The 16,239-nt window shown below is 59.8% G+C and overlaps 2 protein-coding genes across 5 annotated transcripts in view; one reads left to right on the top strand and one right to left on the bottom strand.

Annotated features, from left to right (window-relative positions):
* Window positions 1-2,809, top strand: part of SHMT1 (serine hydroxymethyltransferase 1) — a 31,222-nt gene extending 28,413 nt beyond the window's left edge. For all 4 annotated transcript variants that reach the window (XM_045984590.1, XM_045984589.1, XM_045984588.1 and 1 more), the window contains exons 10-12: window positions 506-622; window positions 1,141-1,251; window positions 1,784-2,809. In XM_045984590.1, the coding sequence (XP_045840546.1) occupies window positions 506-622; window positions 1,141-1,251; window positions 1,784-1,956 (401 nt within the window). In that variant the 3' untranslated portion in view covers window positions 1,957-2,809. The remainder of the gene's footprint in view (window positions 1-505; window positions 623-1,140; window positions 1,252-1,783) is intronic.
* A 4,283-nt stretch (window positions 2,810-7,092) lies between these two features.
* SMCR8 (SMCR8-C9orf72 complex subunit) lies at window positions 7,093-16,079 on the bottom strand. Its single transcript, XM_045984587.1, has 2 exons — window positions 13,246-16,079; window positions 7,093-7,757 (listed from the first exon to the last, which is right to left on the bottom strand). Exons 1-2 carry the CDS (start codon window positions 15,603-15,605, stop codon window positions 7,304-7,306), a joined length of 2,814 nt encoding a protein of 937 aa, XP_045840543.1. The 5' UTR covers window positions 15,606-16,079; the 3' UTR covers window positions 7,093-7,303.
* Between the last annotated feature and the right edge of the window lie 160 nt (window positions 16,080-16,239).

The raw sequence follows: 16,239 nt of genomic DNA, 5'->3' as shown, positions 1-16,239 counted from the left end.
AACAGTGTACACACTGTCAGCCTGGCGGGAAGAGGGATAAAACGCAAGGCAGCCCAGCAGAGCCTGGCCCTTCCTGTCCGCTCCGCAGTCAGCCACTCCTTGCTCCTCTGGGGCTGTCTTTGAGGGGGTCTTGTCGATGGAGTTTCAGGGACACATGGGCAACTCCCAGGGGATGTGTCAGAGCCAGTGGGATCTACCAGTGGCACTGAATAAGCTGTCACTCCCCGGACAAGCTGCCAGGCCCTTGGCCCGTGCCAGGTGCTGGGGCACAGCAGTGGGCTGGGAAAGCCACTGGGGGTTCCCCTCGGCCCGTGCCCTTCATCCCTGGGGCACCTTTCCTTTAGCAGGGGATGAAAGCCTTCCAGCACACGTGGTGGGGCGCTCACCTTCCTGACCTGCTTGGGCCTCCTTCAGCCTTACCCTGGCTTCTTAGGAAGAGGGAGACTCCTTCACTTGGCATGGAATCAGGTTTCTCTATTCCTACATGTCCGACTTGGCTTTCCAGGTGGTTCTGACAACCACTTGATCCTCGTGGATCTCCGCTCCAAAGGCACAGATGGCGGAAGGGCTGAGAAGGTTCTAGAAGCCTGTTCTATTGCCTGTAATAAGAACACCTGTCCAGGTAAGAATCTTTCTGGCCAAATACATTTCTTTTGGCCAAAATTGTAGTTGATGGTAATTGGGCTCAGGGGACAGACACGAAGGGATTTTGGAGGGCAACATCGTGGCTCTCTCCTAGCCCGTTCCTTCCGACACAGCTCGAACCCTGCTGGCGACAGAGAGGGAGGGACTGAGGCAGGCTGCTTGCAGGGGTCACGGGCATTTGGGTAAGGGAAGCAGGGGCCTCTGGGACAGGCTGGATGTCTCAGGGGGTTGTAAGGATGTGGGTGATGTGTCTAACGCAGATGCTAGCCTTGCTTTGCGGAGCAAGGGCTAAGACACGGAAAGCAGCCTCCTGTTTCAGTACAGTGGCCAAAATGCGCGGCTGTCTCCCTGTGCCTTTGTTCCCGCCTCTGGCGTTTCAGTTGGCGGCACTCCACTTCCTAGAGACAGCCGCCATCCACGGCCAAGAGTCTTAAATGCACGGCGGTCGGTGGTGAGTCAGGTACGGCCCAGGGACAGAGCCTGTTTATCTTGAAGGTGACAAAAGCGCACTGCGGCCCAGCGGACTGCGTCTGGGGACTCCAGCCCTGACATCGCGAGGACTTTTGGAAAAAGAGTTCCAGAAAGTAGCCCAGTTTATTCACAGAGGTGAGGATAAAGGTTTGGAAGTCGGCCACGCCCATCTGCATCTGGGGTTTCTGACTGGGACCGAGTAGTGGAGACCCAGCGCTGAGGGACAGTCCGTGTCCAGGCAGTGTGGGAGACAAGAGATAGCAAAATGCCCTTAACAAACCGTGTAGTCTGAGAGGGCGGTACACTCGTCCTGCCCAAGGAGGGGGACACACAAGAATCATTTCTGAGGTCCAGCTTCACACCCCTGCTGCTGGGCACACATCGATAGTCGAGCCTCAGGTGTGTTTCTTGGGCCCACTGAGCTGCAGCACGGCACAGTTCTAGAAGCCTGCTCTATTGCCTGTGATCAGAACACCTGCCCAGGTAAGAATTCTCGCTGCTCTGCTTCTGTACCTCTCCCGTGTTACATTTCTTGGGCCAAAGTTCTAGCATGGTAGTTGGGCTCTGGGGATAGACACGAGGGATTCTGGAGGGGTACGTAGATGGGGGCAGAATCGTGGCTGTCTGCCAGCCCGCACAGGACTCGTTTTGTCTCCTGCCGGCACAGGAATAGAACTGACTCTGCAGATACAGAACGACGTTGGGGCCAAGGCCACCCTGAAGGAGTTCAGAGAGAAACTGGCAGGGGACGAGAAGCACCAACAGGCCATCAGGGCGCTCAGGGAGGAAGTGGAGAGCTTCGCTTCTCTCTTCCCTCTGCCTGGCCTGCCTCAGTTCTAGAGGAACTGCCCGCCCGCCCACGCCTGCCCAGGAACCTGGTGCCCTTCTGAGACGAGACGAAGAGTGGCTCCATGCGGGACCCAGCTGCATCAACTTCTCTGTGCCCTCTGAGGGCGTTTCTTTTCGGGCTTTCCTCAAATTAACCTCCTTCACGAATTCACGAATCAAAATTTAAGACCCACTGTTAGTAATTTAGTAATTTGGGGACAAGTTATCAAGGCGTTTACATTTGACCCCTTCTCTCAGTTGTATAAACAGTTCTGGAAAAATGAAATACTTAGACTGGGTTCAGGGCAGGTGACTGGAAAGACCTCAGTAGGTGTACTCACCCTTCTCTGAGTCACTGGGTTTCCCCAAGCTGCGAAAGACAACCACCCAAGTTCGGAGCTGCCCCTTCTCAGTATCTCCTCACCTGGAGGGCTGCCAAAGGACTGATGGTTGTCGCAACTGAGAAGCGAAACTTTGAAGCTTCTGGTGAGTTCTGTACAAGGTGCCGCCCAGTATGGTGGGAGTTTCTCCACAGCAGCTCGGAACAGTCTCCTTCACCCCCCACCCCTGGGCGGGGGGTGGGGGGGTGCCAGGTCTCAGGGGTGAGAACTGGTTGGGGGGGGTTCCCTGCCCTGTGCGGGATAACCAGCGCCCTCCTACAATCAGGAAACCAAATGTCACCTTCCCAGAGAAACTTTATTTTTCACAAAGCTGAAATGCAAAACATAGATGACCATTTTTAATAGTAAGCACAATCAAATTTGTGATCACAGAATGTCTACAAGAATTATCGCTTTAAAAAATACAACCAATTTTTATATTTCAAAAATATCTGAACTCAAATAAATTAATTTCTTAAAAAGTACACTTCTCAGACTGTTTGGCGTTGACTCTGGTTAAACTCGGGTGCGGCCCCACCCAGAAGCTGCGGTCACGCGGGTGTCCGCGGGGCGCGAGCTGGGAGGAGCGCAGCTCACGCGGTGGTGGGACTCCGCGTTCACGCGTGGACAGAGGGACATGCAGTAATAAAATAGCTTTTCCAAAAATAACACATACGAATTCATCACAGACTATGCTTTTCACTGCGGCCTTTTTAAAAGGTGGAGTTTTTCGTCAGCCCAAGCTGTACAGCTGGCCAGCGGTGGGCAGTCGGTGAGCGAGGCACCCCTTGGTCCTGCCTGGAGGGCTCCCCTGGGGCCTGGGGTCCAGCACATTCTTGGCGCTCACTCCAGCATGAGTGGGGACGGGCTGCTTGCAGACTCCAAGGTGGGTGGGTGACACACCAGTCCCCTTCTGCCTTGACTTTGGGAGCCATGATGCTGCCAAGCCAGTCTTGGCTCCCCCTTCCCGGAACTGAAGACAAAACACTACTTCCAAGACCCCCCGCAACGTGGCCTCCGTTTCGGAGCTGAACAAGTATTCCCAGGAAGCTGGGGCTCCCTAGCAGCAGCTTAATTCACTGCAAAGTGCTTGCGCAGGGCTCCCCTCCGCCCCGGCCCTCACTTCCTCCTCCCCACGGCCATAACCAAACCTTGACAGGTAAGGCCAGATTAGGTGAGGGCTCCCAGCTTTCTCTGAGGGCTCAGGAACACCTGGTGTGCTCAGATCTTGGCAGCTGAGACCGGTTGTCTTTCCAGCCAGAGGCAAAAATTTGATGCTTTTTCTGTTTGGCGGTCCGTTAATACCGTATTTCCTTGGAAGGTTCCAGTTCCGTCACTTTCCATCACAGAACTTGGGAAGAGCCGGAGAGCTGGCTGGTGGGCTTCAGAGCACAACCAAGGCACTTTCTTCGGAGCTTTCTAGGGAGATGGGAAGTAAAACCAGACTGCTGGCTTGGGAGATGGGTTCCTTGGAAGGTGATCAATCCTTGCCCATGGGTTCCCCACCAGCTGAGTGTTACCAGCTGGGCAGCAGCACGAGAAGCTGCCCGGCCTCGCACCGCCCCCAGGGAGGCGGGGCGTGCATCCAGCCCCGCGGAAGTGGGTGGTCGGTGTGTAGGTGGCTCTTTGCTGCGCTCAGCCTCCGAAACACATCACGGACCTGTAGCAACCCTGGCACCTGGGGTACAATCTGTTGACCTTCCTGCCATTTGAACTGGGCTGTGTTCTTCGTCGGAAGTGGAAACCTACTGTACCTTGAATATAGCAACAAAGAAGTTAAAAGCTGGATGGGAAATGACGGGGGGCTACCATGGTCCATTTCCAGATTCTGGTGCAAGTCACGTTAACGTCAGCCACTGCAGGAAATCACGGACAAGTCACGATTTCTAAAATCTGAAGATTCCACCAAAGCAGCGAGATCCCCAAGGAAACAGTGAGGTGTGAGGCAGCGGCTCAGGCCGGAGCATCCCCAGGGCCGCGGTGCTACGAAGGCTCGGACTCCTCCGTCACGTGGAGTTTCTAGAAATCACTCCTGCAGGACCGCTAGCTGATCAGCCTGCTCTCGGCCTGAACCTGCTTAGAAAAGGGTTGGGGTGGGGCTAGATGGGAAATAAAGCCGGACTGAACCCCAGACACACTTCTGGTGCCTGGGACTTCAAAGGGAGTCAGGACTGACAAAGTGGTAAGAGACACAGATGTCCTCTACTTTCTGCGAAGTGTTTTTGACACGTTTTATTTGAGACAAACCTCAAACGAAGATTCTTAAAGAGAGGAGTCGCACCGCACAGGCTCCCCACCTTCAGATTAAGATGCGGGACTTCTAATGGGTTCTCCAAAGTGGAGGGGGTCTGGGAAGGGCAGGTCCACGGTCTCCAGCGCCTCCCAAACTGGCTCTGTCCCCGCACCACCTGGAAATCCCGCTGGAAAGAAACACCCCTGGCATCCAGCCATCCTTTGAAACGGCCACAATGGAAAGTTAGACTTTAACCAAAATTTAAAACCTAGACTCTACCTACTGGTCCGTGAAGCCATGCAGGAAGGGCTCAAGGGAGAAACTCCTTCCTTAGTTGAGCTGGCGGCCGGCGGCCGGCCCCAGGACGGGACACGCCTGTTCTGTTCACCCCCGCCTGGTCCCTCGCCTCAGCACCCTGGGGCTTTTGTAACCATCCCTGAGACAGAGCTTCCACGCAAACCCCCTCCGAAGTGACCTCTACTTCAGAGCACGGTAGCGATGGCTTTTGCTGCTGGGATGCCACGGCGGACCGACCTTCTGCCTTGATCAGTGTCCCAGGTGGCAGCACGGTGCCAGCACGGTGCAGGCCACGACGGTGTGAAACAGAAAAGAAAAGTAACGATGGTACCAACGATCGCTTTCAGTCTCGCCAGCGGACCCCAGAGACCTTCCCGCGCCGTGGAGCTAAAGTGTCACGAGGTCACGTCCCTGGAGGCGTCAGCAGACAGCAGCGAGCCACCCCGTTAGAGAACAAAACAGCATCTTGGACACGAGGGACACCGGAGGCAGCGTGAAGCGGGGAGCCCACGGAGAGAAACAGGCTTCCTACACAGCCTTCCCCACGTGCAAACACACGCTTCGCCTTTCGAAGCTGCCAAGTCGCTTCTGGCGACTCTTCTGCGTGGGAACAGACGCAACGGGCACAGGTACAAAGAAAACCCATGGGATGTAGACAGACCGTCTGCCACAAGGTTCTTTCTCAGTCCAAGCCTCAGAAGCAAAATCACACCCCCCCTGCCAGGCCTGGGGCCCCTGACGGAAGCCGACGGCCGGGAGCCAACGGAGGAGCCGGGCCAGGAAGGGGCCACGGGAGTGACACGGCACGAACACTCGTCTCGGGTCCCTGCCTGCCCTACACGGCCTCCCTGGTGCACCACGGAGCTGCCCGGGAGGCGGATCTCGACAGCAAGACCCCAACGACACGGTGTGCAGCGCCCGGAGACGTGCACGCCCAGGAGCGACCGCCTTCTGGCCGGTCCGGGTCTGCTGCACAATTCCCTCGGACCACGTTAAAAAGCAATCATACTAAGGGTTCTCCCGACTTGGAGGAAAAAAGCAGCCATTAAAAAAAGGGGGGGAAAGTATAAAAATTGCAAGGCTGCAAGAAACTCTCCATCTACAAACCAACGGCAGCTGTGCCAGGGGCGTCAGGGAGGTCGCGGCGAGTGAAGCGGGGACTGTCCCCTTCCCTGGGGGCGGCTCACGTGGGGCTGCGAGTGAGCCGCTGCGAGGCGAGCGGCCGCGGTGCGGTAACCGCATCTGGGGGGCCCGCGTGCGCTGGGAGTGAACAGGGGTGAGGTGCGTGTATCTGCGGGGGCGGTGCGGGGGCAGGAGCGAGCAGTGGTGAGGCTCCCGTGGGCCAGGTCCACGAAGACAGCCACGCAAGGAGGCTTTCCTCCTTCCCGGAGGAGACCCGGCCCTGGGTTCTCGCCAGCTGGGCTGCCTCCCCACCAACCAGCTGGGCAGAACGCCGCTGCCACCGTGCCCAGGAGACCCTGCGAGAGGTAGTGAAGTGGTTGCAAAGGTTTGCTGCGGGCAGAGGACTGGGGGAGGGAGGGGGACCTCGGCCGAGTCCCAGCACATCTGCCGACCGTCCCCCAGAGCACAGGGTGGCCTCACGGCCTCCCGCCTCCCGGAGGCCTGCTGGCTCCCCAACCCTGCACAGTGCTGCTGGCCTCGAGGCCCCGCGGCCCTGCCCGTCTCCCCGGCTCTCTAGCTGCGAGCGCGGTTCTCACTCCCAAGCAGGGATGAGCGCCTAACTCTAGCCACTCCTGCTGCCCCGGGAAAGCAGCGGCGAAGACCACCCATGGGCACTTCTGTGCCTAGTGGGGAAGCCAGGACCAGACGGGGTGCTGCTCGCTCTCCCTACAGCCTCGGGGCCCAGAAGGTTCCGTGTCCGCCAGCGCCCAGCTGAGGCAGAGCTGCCTCCCTCCACCTCACTCGTCCAGGGGCCTCCTCGGGGATGGCAGGCTCTAGGGGGCCCGAGGGAAGGACCCCAGGTGGGATCTGGGTGAGGCAACGGAGGGTGTGGCGTCCTGTCTCCCACTAAACCGTTCCAGGGAACAGGGTGCTTCCCCCGATCCGGCCGCCCAGTGTTTGGGAGCCGACCCTGCCGGCACACCCCTCCTGTCTGGGCTTCCCCTTTCCGCCCCTCATGCCGCCCCATCGGCAGAATGCTGGCTCCCTCCCGGCCCGCTGCCCAGTCCTCAGGAAGCCCAGCGGCCCCCTCCGGACCACAGGGGCCACTCCTTGCTAGGCGGAGCAGGGTCTGTCCCGGTCCTCACCGACGCCCACCCCTGCCCGAGTCCTCCCAGACCGCCCGACGCCCCCTGGGTCGGCCACCCTGCATTCCCTCCCCCCATGACACCAGGAGTCTCGAAAGTTCAGGGGCCCGCCCGCTCACGCCCACCCCTCCCCTCCCCGCACCCTGAGTCACAGGTCTCGGTCACAGTGGCCGGGGCGGACGTCAGATCTTGTACAAAAAGCTGGGCACGTAGTCGAACCTGAGCGTGGGGCGGCCGGCCCCGGGAGCCTCCTGCGTGTAGCGCAGCTTCAGCAGCTCGGCCAGGTGCTGGACCACCTTCACGTCCTCGTTCACCAGGCCCAGGGTCAGCTTCAGGAAGCTGGCCCGGCGGCCGGCAAGCCCGTCCGGGCTCTCCTGGTCGTGCGCGGGCACGTGCAGGTGGTGACAGAAGGCGTAGAGGAAGGCCTTGGAGCAGAGCTCGGTCAGCACGGTCTGGACGTGCAGGCAGTAGGTGCTGCCCCGCTTGATCTGCGTGCGGTGGTCGGCCAGCCGGGGCACCAGGGCGCCCCGGTACAGGGGCCCGCGGAGGGCCTTGTTGTCCAGGTCCAGCACGCTGGTGTAGCGGCTGTAGCGGCTCAGGGCGTGCAGGCTGCCAGCGCCGGCGGGGGACGCCACCCTGAAACACACAGGCCGGCATCAGGACGAAAGGCTCGGGCCCACCGGCTCCCGCCAGCCAACGCTCCCTCGCTCTTTCTGGAAGGCAAATCTGACCCTGCTGCCCTTCAAAGGGCTCCTCACCACCCTCCAGACCAGGTCCACGAGCCTGGGCGTGGCCCGCGGGCCTCTCACGCCCCATCTGTGACGTCCACGATGACCTCCTGCTGCCTTGCCCCCTGGAGGCACACTCTCGGTGGGGCCTCAAAACCCCGGGCCGCAGGCCCTGCCCCGCCGACCCTTCCCTCCCATCTGTGCTTGCCTCTAGCCAACTCCAACCTTACCCAAACCTTCTCTACTTTTCTGCTTTGTGACCTTGGCCAAGTTCCCTGCCCCGCTGAGCCCCATCTGTAACACAGGGATAACCAGTCCTGCCTCACGCGGTCACTGCATAGACAAAATTGGTCGTGTTTAGGACAGTGCCTGGCCCTCAGTCTCGACAGCCTGGCACCAAACAGTATGGGGACGGCCATTTATCTCCTGTCTCTCCCGCCGCACGGCGCTTCTGCGGGCCGGGACTGGCTGAACTCGCCGCGGGCCCAGTGCCCGCTACCGCGCGCACAGAGCACAGGCAGGCAAGGCTGGCCCAGCGAGGGAAGGGATCAGGGTGGCCCGCCCTAGTAAGCAGCTCTTTAAAACCCTCTAGATCAGTCTTCCCAGAGAAGCCAGCGTCGGCCAGCCTTGCAGTCTGGCAAAGGTCTGGCTGACCAGAGATTTCACAGACCAACACGTGTCTGGAATTCAGAGCTTGTGTGAGGCCTCGGGTCCTGCGTACAGAGGACTGACAGGCACTCGGGGGACCAAGGCAATCTCATTATATTTTTTCCTTCCTGGGTGTTGTCATGTCCTTGTACAGTTAGCAGCATCTGCTGTATGCCAGGCAGCGACGTGGGGGCAGAGGAGGGAGTGAGGGACGAGACCGGTCAGCCGGGAAGATAAGACATGCATGGGGTGGGGGCGGGGGGGTGCTGGGTGGCTGAGTGGGTTAAAGCCTCTGCCTTCGGCTCAGGTCATGATCTCAGGGTCCTGGGATCGAGACCTGCATCGGGCTCTCTGCTCACCAGGGAGCCTGCCTCCTCCTCTCTCTCTGCCTGCCTCTCTGTCTACTTGTGATCTCTGTCAAACATGTCAAATAAATAAATACAATCTTAAAAAAAAAAAAGACATGCACAGAGGACCCTGAGTGAAAGAGGGAGGCCCAGGCTAGGAAGGTTCTTGAGGAACGGCCTCAGAGCTGGGCCTTACAACAAAGGTGGGCTCCGAGAACCTGGGACGGCATCCGGACCACACAAGGGCAGGGTCACAGATGAGAAGACAGCTACATGGGCCATGCATCCTGGAAACCATGAGGCAAGCAATGGGCTGTGGCCCCCCGCACATGGGTGATGGGACCCAGGCCTTCTCAGCCATGCTACCAACGTGTTCAGGCAACCCCCACCCCAGGAGGGGCCCCGTCCATAAGCTAAATGCCCCCTTGAGCCGGGCACACCCGGCCCCTCTGAAGTTCCGCTGCGGCGGCAAAGCCAGGCCTCCCCATGCTCCTGCCTCTCCACTCCAGCCCCTGCCGTGCTGAACACCCGGCCTCAGGCCCGGCCGTCCCCGGGGAGCTCTGGCACCCCACTTCTCCCCCCACTGACACGGCACCGCTTCCTTAGAAGCTGCTGCTCCGTCTAACTCTTCCTCCCTGCGTCTTCCCACAACACTCCTCCAGGGGGCAAGGCAGCATGGAAAGCGCAAGCCCACACCTCTGGTCCCTGCGACCCTGCAAGGTGACTGAGAGCCTCGGGCTTCACCTCCCACACCCGTCTGAGATTCCTTTCCGGCCGGCCCGATGCTGGGGGGATGCGAACACCGAGGCCCAGAGAGCGGCCATGGCTCATGCAAGGTCCCCCGGCTGCAAAGTGGCTGAGGCTCGACCACGGCCTCTGACCCCCTCCCAGCACCTCCTCCCGTCCCTCCTGAGCTGTCCGGGGCTTGTTCCTGTGACTTGGCAAGCGATACAATTCTCCTTCATTCTGCTTTAAAACAGTGGGAAACCAACACGGTTCTCTGCCCGTCTTGTCCCCACAAGCGGTGGATCCAGTACGGGAGCATCTCCAGGCAGGAGGCCTACTTTAGGGGAAAAACCGTCAGGCGCTAACGCAGCTGGCAGCTGGGGAGGGGGAGTCCTTAAAAGCGGTTCATCATCGAGCTGGTTTTCGCCGCAGTCAGAGCACCTGAGTGGGGAGAGACTCTCCTGGGTCGCAGTTCTCAGACTCCAGGTAACCCAGCTCCCCCAGAGCGGAGCTCCCCACATTCCCGTCCCCACCCCGGGCAAGGAAGTTCAGGGCCACACAAAGGCCCCTCTTCCACGACGACTCTTCAGTGCCCATCCTCAGATGGGCGTCCTCCCGCCTCCCGGTTTCCACGCTGGTTCTGCCGGCTGGGGTGACTCACCACTGATACCCACAGCTCTGAGCACTTCAAAGGGCGCTACGTTCTTTCCAGACGCGACCCTTTCCTGCAGCTCCACACACGGAGCCGGGGAAGCCTGGCTCGCAGGCGCGTTCAACAAGCTCTGCTGGGTGAACGGGAGGGACCGGAGAGGCCGAGTCCAAACCCACAAGCCGATCGTGGAAGCATCAGGACCCACAGCGCCGCTCCCTACCCGCCCCGGGCCGCGACTCCACGGCTTCTGTCTCCGGATACGATCAGATGGTGTCTGCGCTCACCTCCCAGGCCTTCCTCGGGAGAGCTGTGGCAAACCCAGTCCCCACTCCAGTGACATGCCCCCTAGGGAACAAGGCCTCGAGCCCCCGCCCACTGTATCTCACACCAGAGCAGGACCCTCTGAGGCAGCCCTTGCCGATCCCCAACATCTGTGCATGCCTGGAAGGTCTGAGAAGGTGAGCACTGGGAGACGCTCCCCCTCTCGGGGCTGTCTGCAATGCTCTCGCCTGTCACTTCTGATGGGCCTCTCGCCTTCTCGGAGGGATGGTTAAAGGCTCTAAAGGCTTTGGTGGGGCTGCTGCGGGCCCCACTCAGCGTCGGCGGCCCTGGTCGGCCTCCCTTCTGCCTGTGTGCATCCCCGCCAGGTTATCAGAGACGCGCTCACACTGATCAGACACAGACCAGGTGCGATGGGCCTTTCCACACCGGCTCTCACGAGACAGGTCTTGGCGACTCTGTCTATAGACGGAAAGAGCCTCAGAGGTCAAGCTGACGGTGGGGTGACAGGCGGGGACTGGCGTGAGGGACCCTCCCTCGCCCCGAAGACAGTGCTCGGCCCGTCACGGGGACACACCATGGCTGACTCCCCGTACGATTCTGGCAGTGGGCCAAGGGGCTAGCGTTTCACAGTCCTCTATAAATATTTGGCTAATGATCATTCAGTCACCCGACCCTCTCATAGTGAGGAACGACTTGTTCAGGTGCCCACAGTGGGTGACTACTGGCAGGGCTGGCCCAGGACTCGGACCACCTCCTGCCTCGTCCTCCACCTCGGAGCCCGCCCACCAGCTACCCTCTCCTGCAGCCACAGACTTCGTGAACTGACCACAGCAGGCTTCCCAAGGCAGCCCCGCCCAGGCCTCAGAACCCTCAATGCCGCACTGCAGCCGGGTACCCGATGGAACGGAGCTGGCCGAAGAGGAAACTTCTTTTGCGATCCCAGCCCGTTTTAAGGAGGGAGTTTCAGGGGAAGCCTCTGGGAAGGGCAAGACCATCCTGAGCCTGGTCCTGGATAAGCCAGCTGACGATAGACTGAAGTGCATTTTACATTCTCCATCTTCTGGGGGAGAAAAAGGGCTGGGGCGAGGGGAGAGACTCGGACAAGGGGTATGTGTCTGCAAGGGACACGAACCCGTTCTTCCACCAAGATCAGGGGCAAAAGCGATCCCTGAAAAGCCCTTGCCTTGCCGGGACGGACAGGTGACACCCGAGCACAGAGCTGGCATCAGCAGAGGGACCGGATCCTGGGAGGAAGGACACCGTCTGCAAGGGCGCCCGGGGCAGCCTCTCCCTCCCCAGCCTGTGTCTGCACCCATAAGCAAGGGCCCCGCTCGGTAGTCTCCTGGGCGGCCCAAAGAAGGGGCTGGTCCAGGGGTCTGGGCCATGTCACACCAGGTCCCCATGTCATCACTCTTTTCCCACGCTGGCAAGCTCGTCCTCCTGGTGCCTCAGCCGAAGACCCCCAGCCTTCCCCTGGCACCCCCCCCCACTTCCCACACATCACTCAGTCACCCCCTCTGTTTCCTTAGAACACACGATGCACCCGCTGTCGGCACTCCCCTCCCTGTCACCCGTGTCCCCTGGAGAACCAGGAATTCCTCCAGGCCAGTGCCCTTGCTCAGGCACCTCCAGATGACCCCCGCCCCCAGCACCCCCAGCACGGCCGGTGGGCCACGGCGGGACGTGGAGGCCCCACCTGCTTAAAGGCCACTGCCACGACCCAGGGGAAGGCCTAACGCAGCAAGGGTTGGAGCGAGGGCGGGGTAACTCCAGCAAGAGGGGCAAACACAAGGCCACTCGGTGACGGGGACCTCGCTGATACTGGGGGCAAATGCAAAAGGAGTCGGAAAATTGGAACGAACGACTCTGCTGATTGCGGCGTGGCAGCAAGCCCTTCTCGCTTCCCATGTGGCCGGGGCACGCAGGCTGGCTGTCGGCACCGCTGTCTTCCACATGTGCCAAGTGGGTGCAGAGAAGGGAGAGGAAACTGAACACCGGGCCTACTCCGAGGGAAAGAGCGCCCTGGGCCAGACAACTTGGCAAGCGGTATTTGGAAAAAAGATCACGAGTCTAACTGCAACACAAGCATGGCGGGGAAATGAAAGCATTCAAGCAGAGAAGGAGAAACTGGCTCTTGCATTTCGGGGCGGGGGGGGGGGACAGCCTTCTAAGGACAGTGGAAGGAAAGCCACGGGAGTCCCCTGCTGTCCCTGTCACAGTGCCGGCTGCCACCTTCTAGGACTGCCACAGCCCTTTCTCAGAAGCCGATCTCTCCTCGGTCATTTACAGCAGAGTGTGAGCTTGGGAATCAGAGAGAATCTGAGGTCTAAAGTCTGGCTGTCCCCCAAACCTTGCCGTTCACCAGAGAGACTCCAGGCTTACCCCAGACCAACTGAACCAGAACCTCTGTGGGGGGTAGGGGGACGACCCAGAACTCCATGATCTAGAAAACTCTCCTAAATAATTCTGACACAGCAGGTCGCAGGCCAGGGCTGGCAACCAGCACCGAACGGCAATCCCTCCTGCGAGGGGTGATGAAACAGAAGACCAGAGAAGGGGAATGATTCTGCCGAAAGCTACGGAAGGAGCTGGTGTCGAGGGCCCAGTCTGAAAGCCAGGCCCCCCAAATCTGGGCCCACCACGCGAACCTGTGCACCTCCCCCAGAGGGCTGGATGTCCGAAGCCTCGTTCTCTTAACAGGACGGGCCCCTCCCCACCCGCCCCTACGGCCAACCAGTTACCTCTGCAGGCCGATAAGCTTCCACTTCTGAAAATCCGTGATATGCAAAGGAGAGGAGACCCAGTGCTTCACCGGTTTGGCGGAACGGCTGTGGCTGGGGACAAAGATGGACAGCGCCGTCACCAGCTTCCTCACTATGGCCTCGTCCTCCCCCAGGACCACAAGTGTCCTCCCGCTGAGCAGGGAGTAGATGGCCGGGTGGGCAAAGGGGTACTGACGGATGAATTTTAAGGCGTTTTGGCCGGCCCTCTTCTTATACCTCTCGGAAGAGGAGCCGCTGGGAGGAGCAGAGGCGGGAGTCCGGTCCAAGCTGGTGCAGGTCCCACCGCTCATGTTGCTGGCGGTGTCCGAGCAGGTGTCCAAGCTGGTCTTACTGACGTCCCGGCTCGCCAGCAGGTGGTCTGGGTCCAGCTCATCAGCAGGGAAGCCTTCGGAACTGTTGTCTCGGGAAGGGTTGGCATTTTCCACTGCAAAGTCCACATGGAACCCCTGATCCTTCTGCCTATAGCGCTGCGGGGGGATGCTCACCACTCCGTCCTGGTCCACGGGCGTGTGGGCTGGAGGGGAGAGGGGCACCCGCAGACTGTCGCTCTCCTTCCCAATGCAGCAAGAGGTGTCTATTTGTGAAGGGGGAGCTTCTAAGCTGCCCTCCGCTGCCTCACCCAGCTCTGGCGGGCTGACGCTGGCCCGGAAGTGGATGGCTCCGTCACCGTCATCTGCATAGGACTCTTCTTCGTTAATGGCACTTGGGTAGCTGGCCTTAAAGTCGTCAGGGATGAGGGCCTCCGAGGGGCAGGTGCTGAGGACTTCAATACTGTCCTCGCTGATGGTCCTGTGGCTGACCGCTTTGCTCCGGACCACCTGGGGGCTCAGTGGCCCTGTGAGGCTGGCCTGGCTGTCGGACTTAGGCAGCACAGCGGCGGACTTCTCTGTGCCCAGAACCTCGATGCTTTCGCCACTGCTGATGCTCCCCTTCATATCCATATCCAGGTAGTCCAAGCTTTCCTGGGGGTCAAGACTGCTCATTTCTGTCCCCTCCACTTCCTTGTACTCCTCGTCTCCAAGTTCCTGCTCCATCTTGATGGGCACAGACTCCACGCTGGACTTGTAAGAACCAATGCTAATTAACACTTGAGGAATCGGACATTCTTCCAGAGATCTGGAAGGCGGCCTGCCTGGACCGGGCCTAGGGGGTGCACTCTCTTGTTTCTCTGCCACCCTGTCGTCGACCTCCACAAAATCTTCAAAGAGGAAGTTTGTTATCTGCTGCTGTTTTAGAAGTGCTCTGTCAATCTGGCTGGTCAGGAGGTAGCACAGGTCTCCTCTGAACATGTGCTCTATGTGGCTGAGCTGAGCCAGGGTCTGGGTGAAATAGTCAGTGTCACAGAGCTCTTCCAAGGTCTTCAGCTTCTTGTCAAAACACTTGGTGGACTTTGCTTTGATGAGTTTCGGGGTGTAAGCAGGTCTGCAGGTGTAAAGGTCTGTGTCGGCAGACTCATCGAGGTTAGAGGTAGCGGCTGCCTGGCTGGCCCGATCCTGGGTGCGTTCCGTCTCCCCAGGACACGGAGCAGACCCCTTCAACTTTCGATGCGGGTACGAGCGGATCTGTTTCAGCAGGTCTTGATGTTCGATGATGGACTTCTCTACACTGGCCAGTTCATTGGCCTTCTCAATTGCCTGAGATGAGTAAAAGCCTTTGTCATTGGCCTTCTTCTGGATCTCCGTTTCCGTGTGCAGCACCGTCCTGGTGTAATCCAAGTCTTTCAGTTTTTTTTCAAGTTCTCCCGCAAAAGCCTTCCTGTTGCCTGTCTTCAAGCACTCAGAAGCTTTGGAAAATTCAGCCGAGAGCTCCTGAAACTGCTGCATGATTTTGTGCTGGTCCGCTGAGATATAAGCCATGCAAAAGGGCCTCACAAAGCCCCGGGCCTCCAGGTCGTACAGGGTAAGGTGGTGCACGTAGGCAAAGGCTCCCTCCTTGGAGTCTCCCAGCACCACCTTGGAGTCCTCCACAAAGTTCAGCTTGGGGTAGGCAGACCCAGGGGGATGGCCCACAAAGGAAGCCTGGTAGTCCACAGACATGATCCGCAAGGAGAAATAATTGAGATCGAAAGTACCAAAAACTTTGGTGTCATTGGGGACGGTCAGCAGGGGCTGGGGTCCCACCTGCTCCGAGAACTCGGAAATAAGGATGAAGTCCCGAGAGAACTTGGCCCCGGACCGTTTGGACCACGGGTTGGCTCCCTGGCTGGCGAAGGGGAAGAGTGGCACCGAGTACTCTTCGGGCAAGGGGGGCTCATTGTAAGGCTCCTCCTCGTACTCCTCCTCTTTGGTGAAGGCCACCACGTCAGGGGCGCTGATCATATTTCCAGCTACACGGGGAGAACATCGAGAGGAAGGAGAAAGAACGCGGGGTAATCAGCGCAGGGAAGCCAGGCCTCGGGAGGAGGAAGCAAAGTCCCTGCGGTCTTCTCTGCGCCCTCGGGGGTCCCAAGCTGCCCCTCACAGACTCAAGACTCGAGCTCCTCTACAGCCCTCGGAGGCCCATGGACTCCGCAGGTCCAGAAGACCGGGTCGGCCGGTTGTCCTCCTCTTCCTCCTCCTCCTCCTCCTCCGGCGAGAGCGTCCGGCGCAGGACGCCCGCAGCGAGGTCACCGGCACTCCCCCGACCCCACCGCGACAGCGACAGCCCAGCCCTGAACCGGTGCCTAACGCGGGGCTACGAGCCGCCGCAAGGACCAGGCAAGCGTTACCGCCCCCACGGCCCGAGGGCAGAAACCGTCGCGGCTCCTCGGACGCCACAACCCGGAGCCAGCTACCGCGGCGCCGCCATCTTGGGGTCACATGACTCGCGGCGTCTGCGCCGCGTGACCCGGAAGCGTCCGCGTCGACTTCCGAGCGGGACGGAGAAAGACTGGGAGCGCGCGACAGGTCTGCGCAGAACCGTCTCGCGGCCTCTCCCAAGGACGAGTCGACTCACCAACCGCTGTCGGGAAGC

This window comes from Meles meles, chromosome 18 (genome assembly GCF_922984935.1).
Source record: "Meles meles chromosome 18, mMelMel3.1 paternal haplotype, whole genome shotgun sequence".
Classification (NCBI taxonomy): domain Eukaryota; kingdom Metazoa; phylum Chordata; class Mammalia; order Carnivora; family Mustelidae; genus Meles; species Meles meles.
Note: the sequence above shows the minus strand (reverse complement) of the source record. Positions and strands in the feature narration are given on the sequence as shown.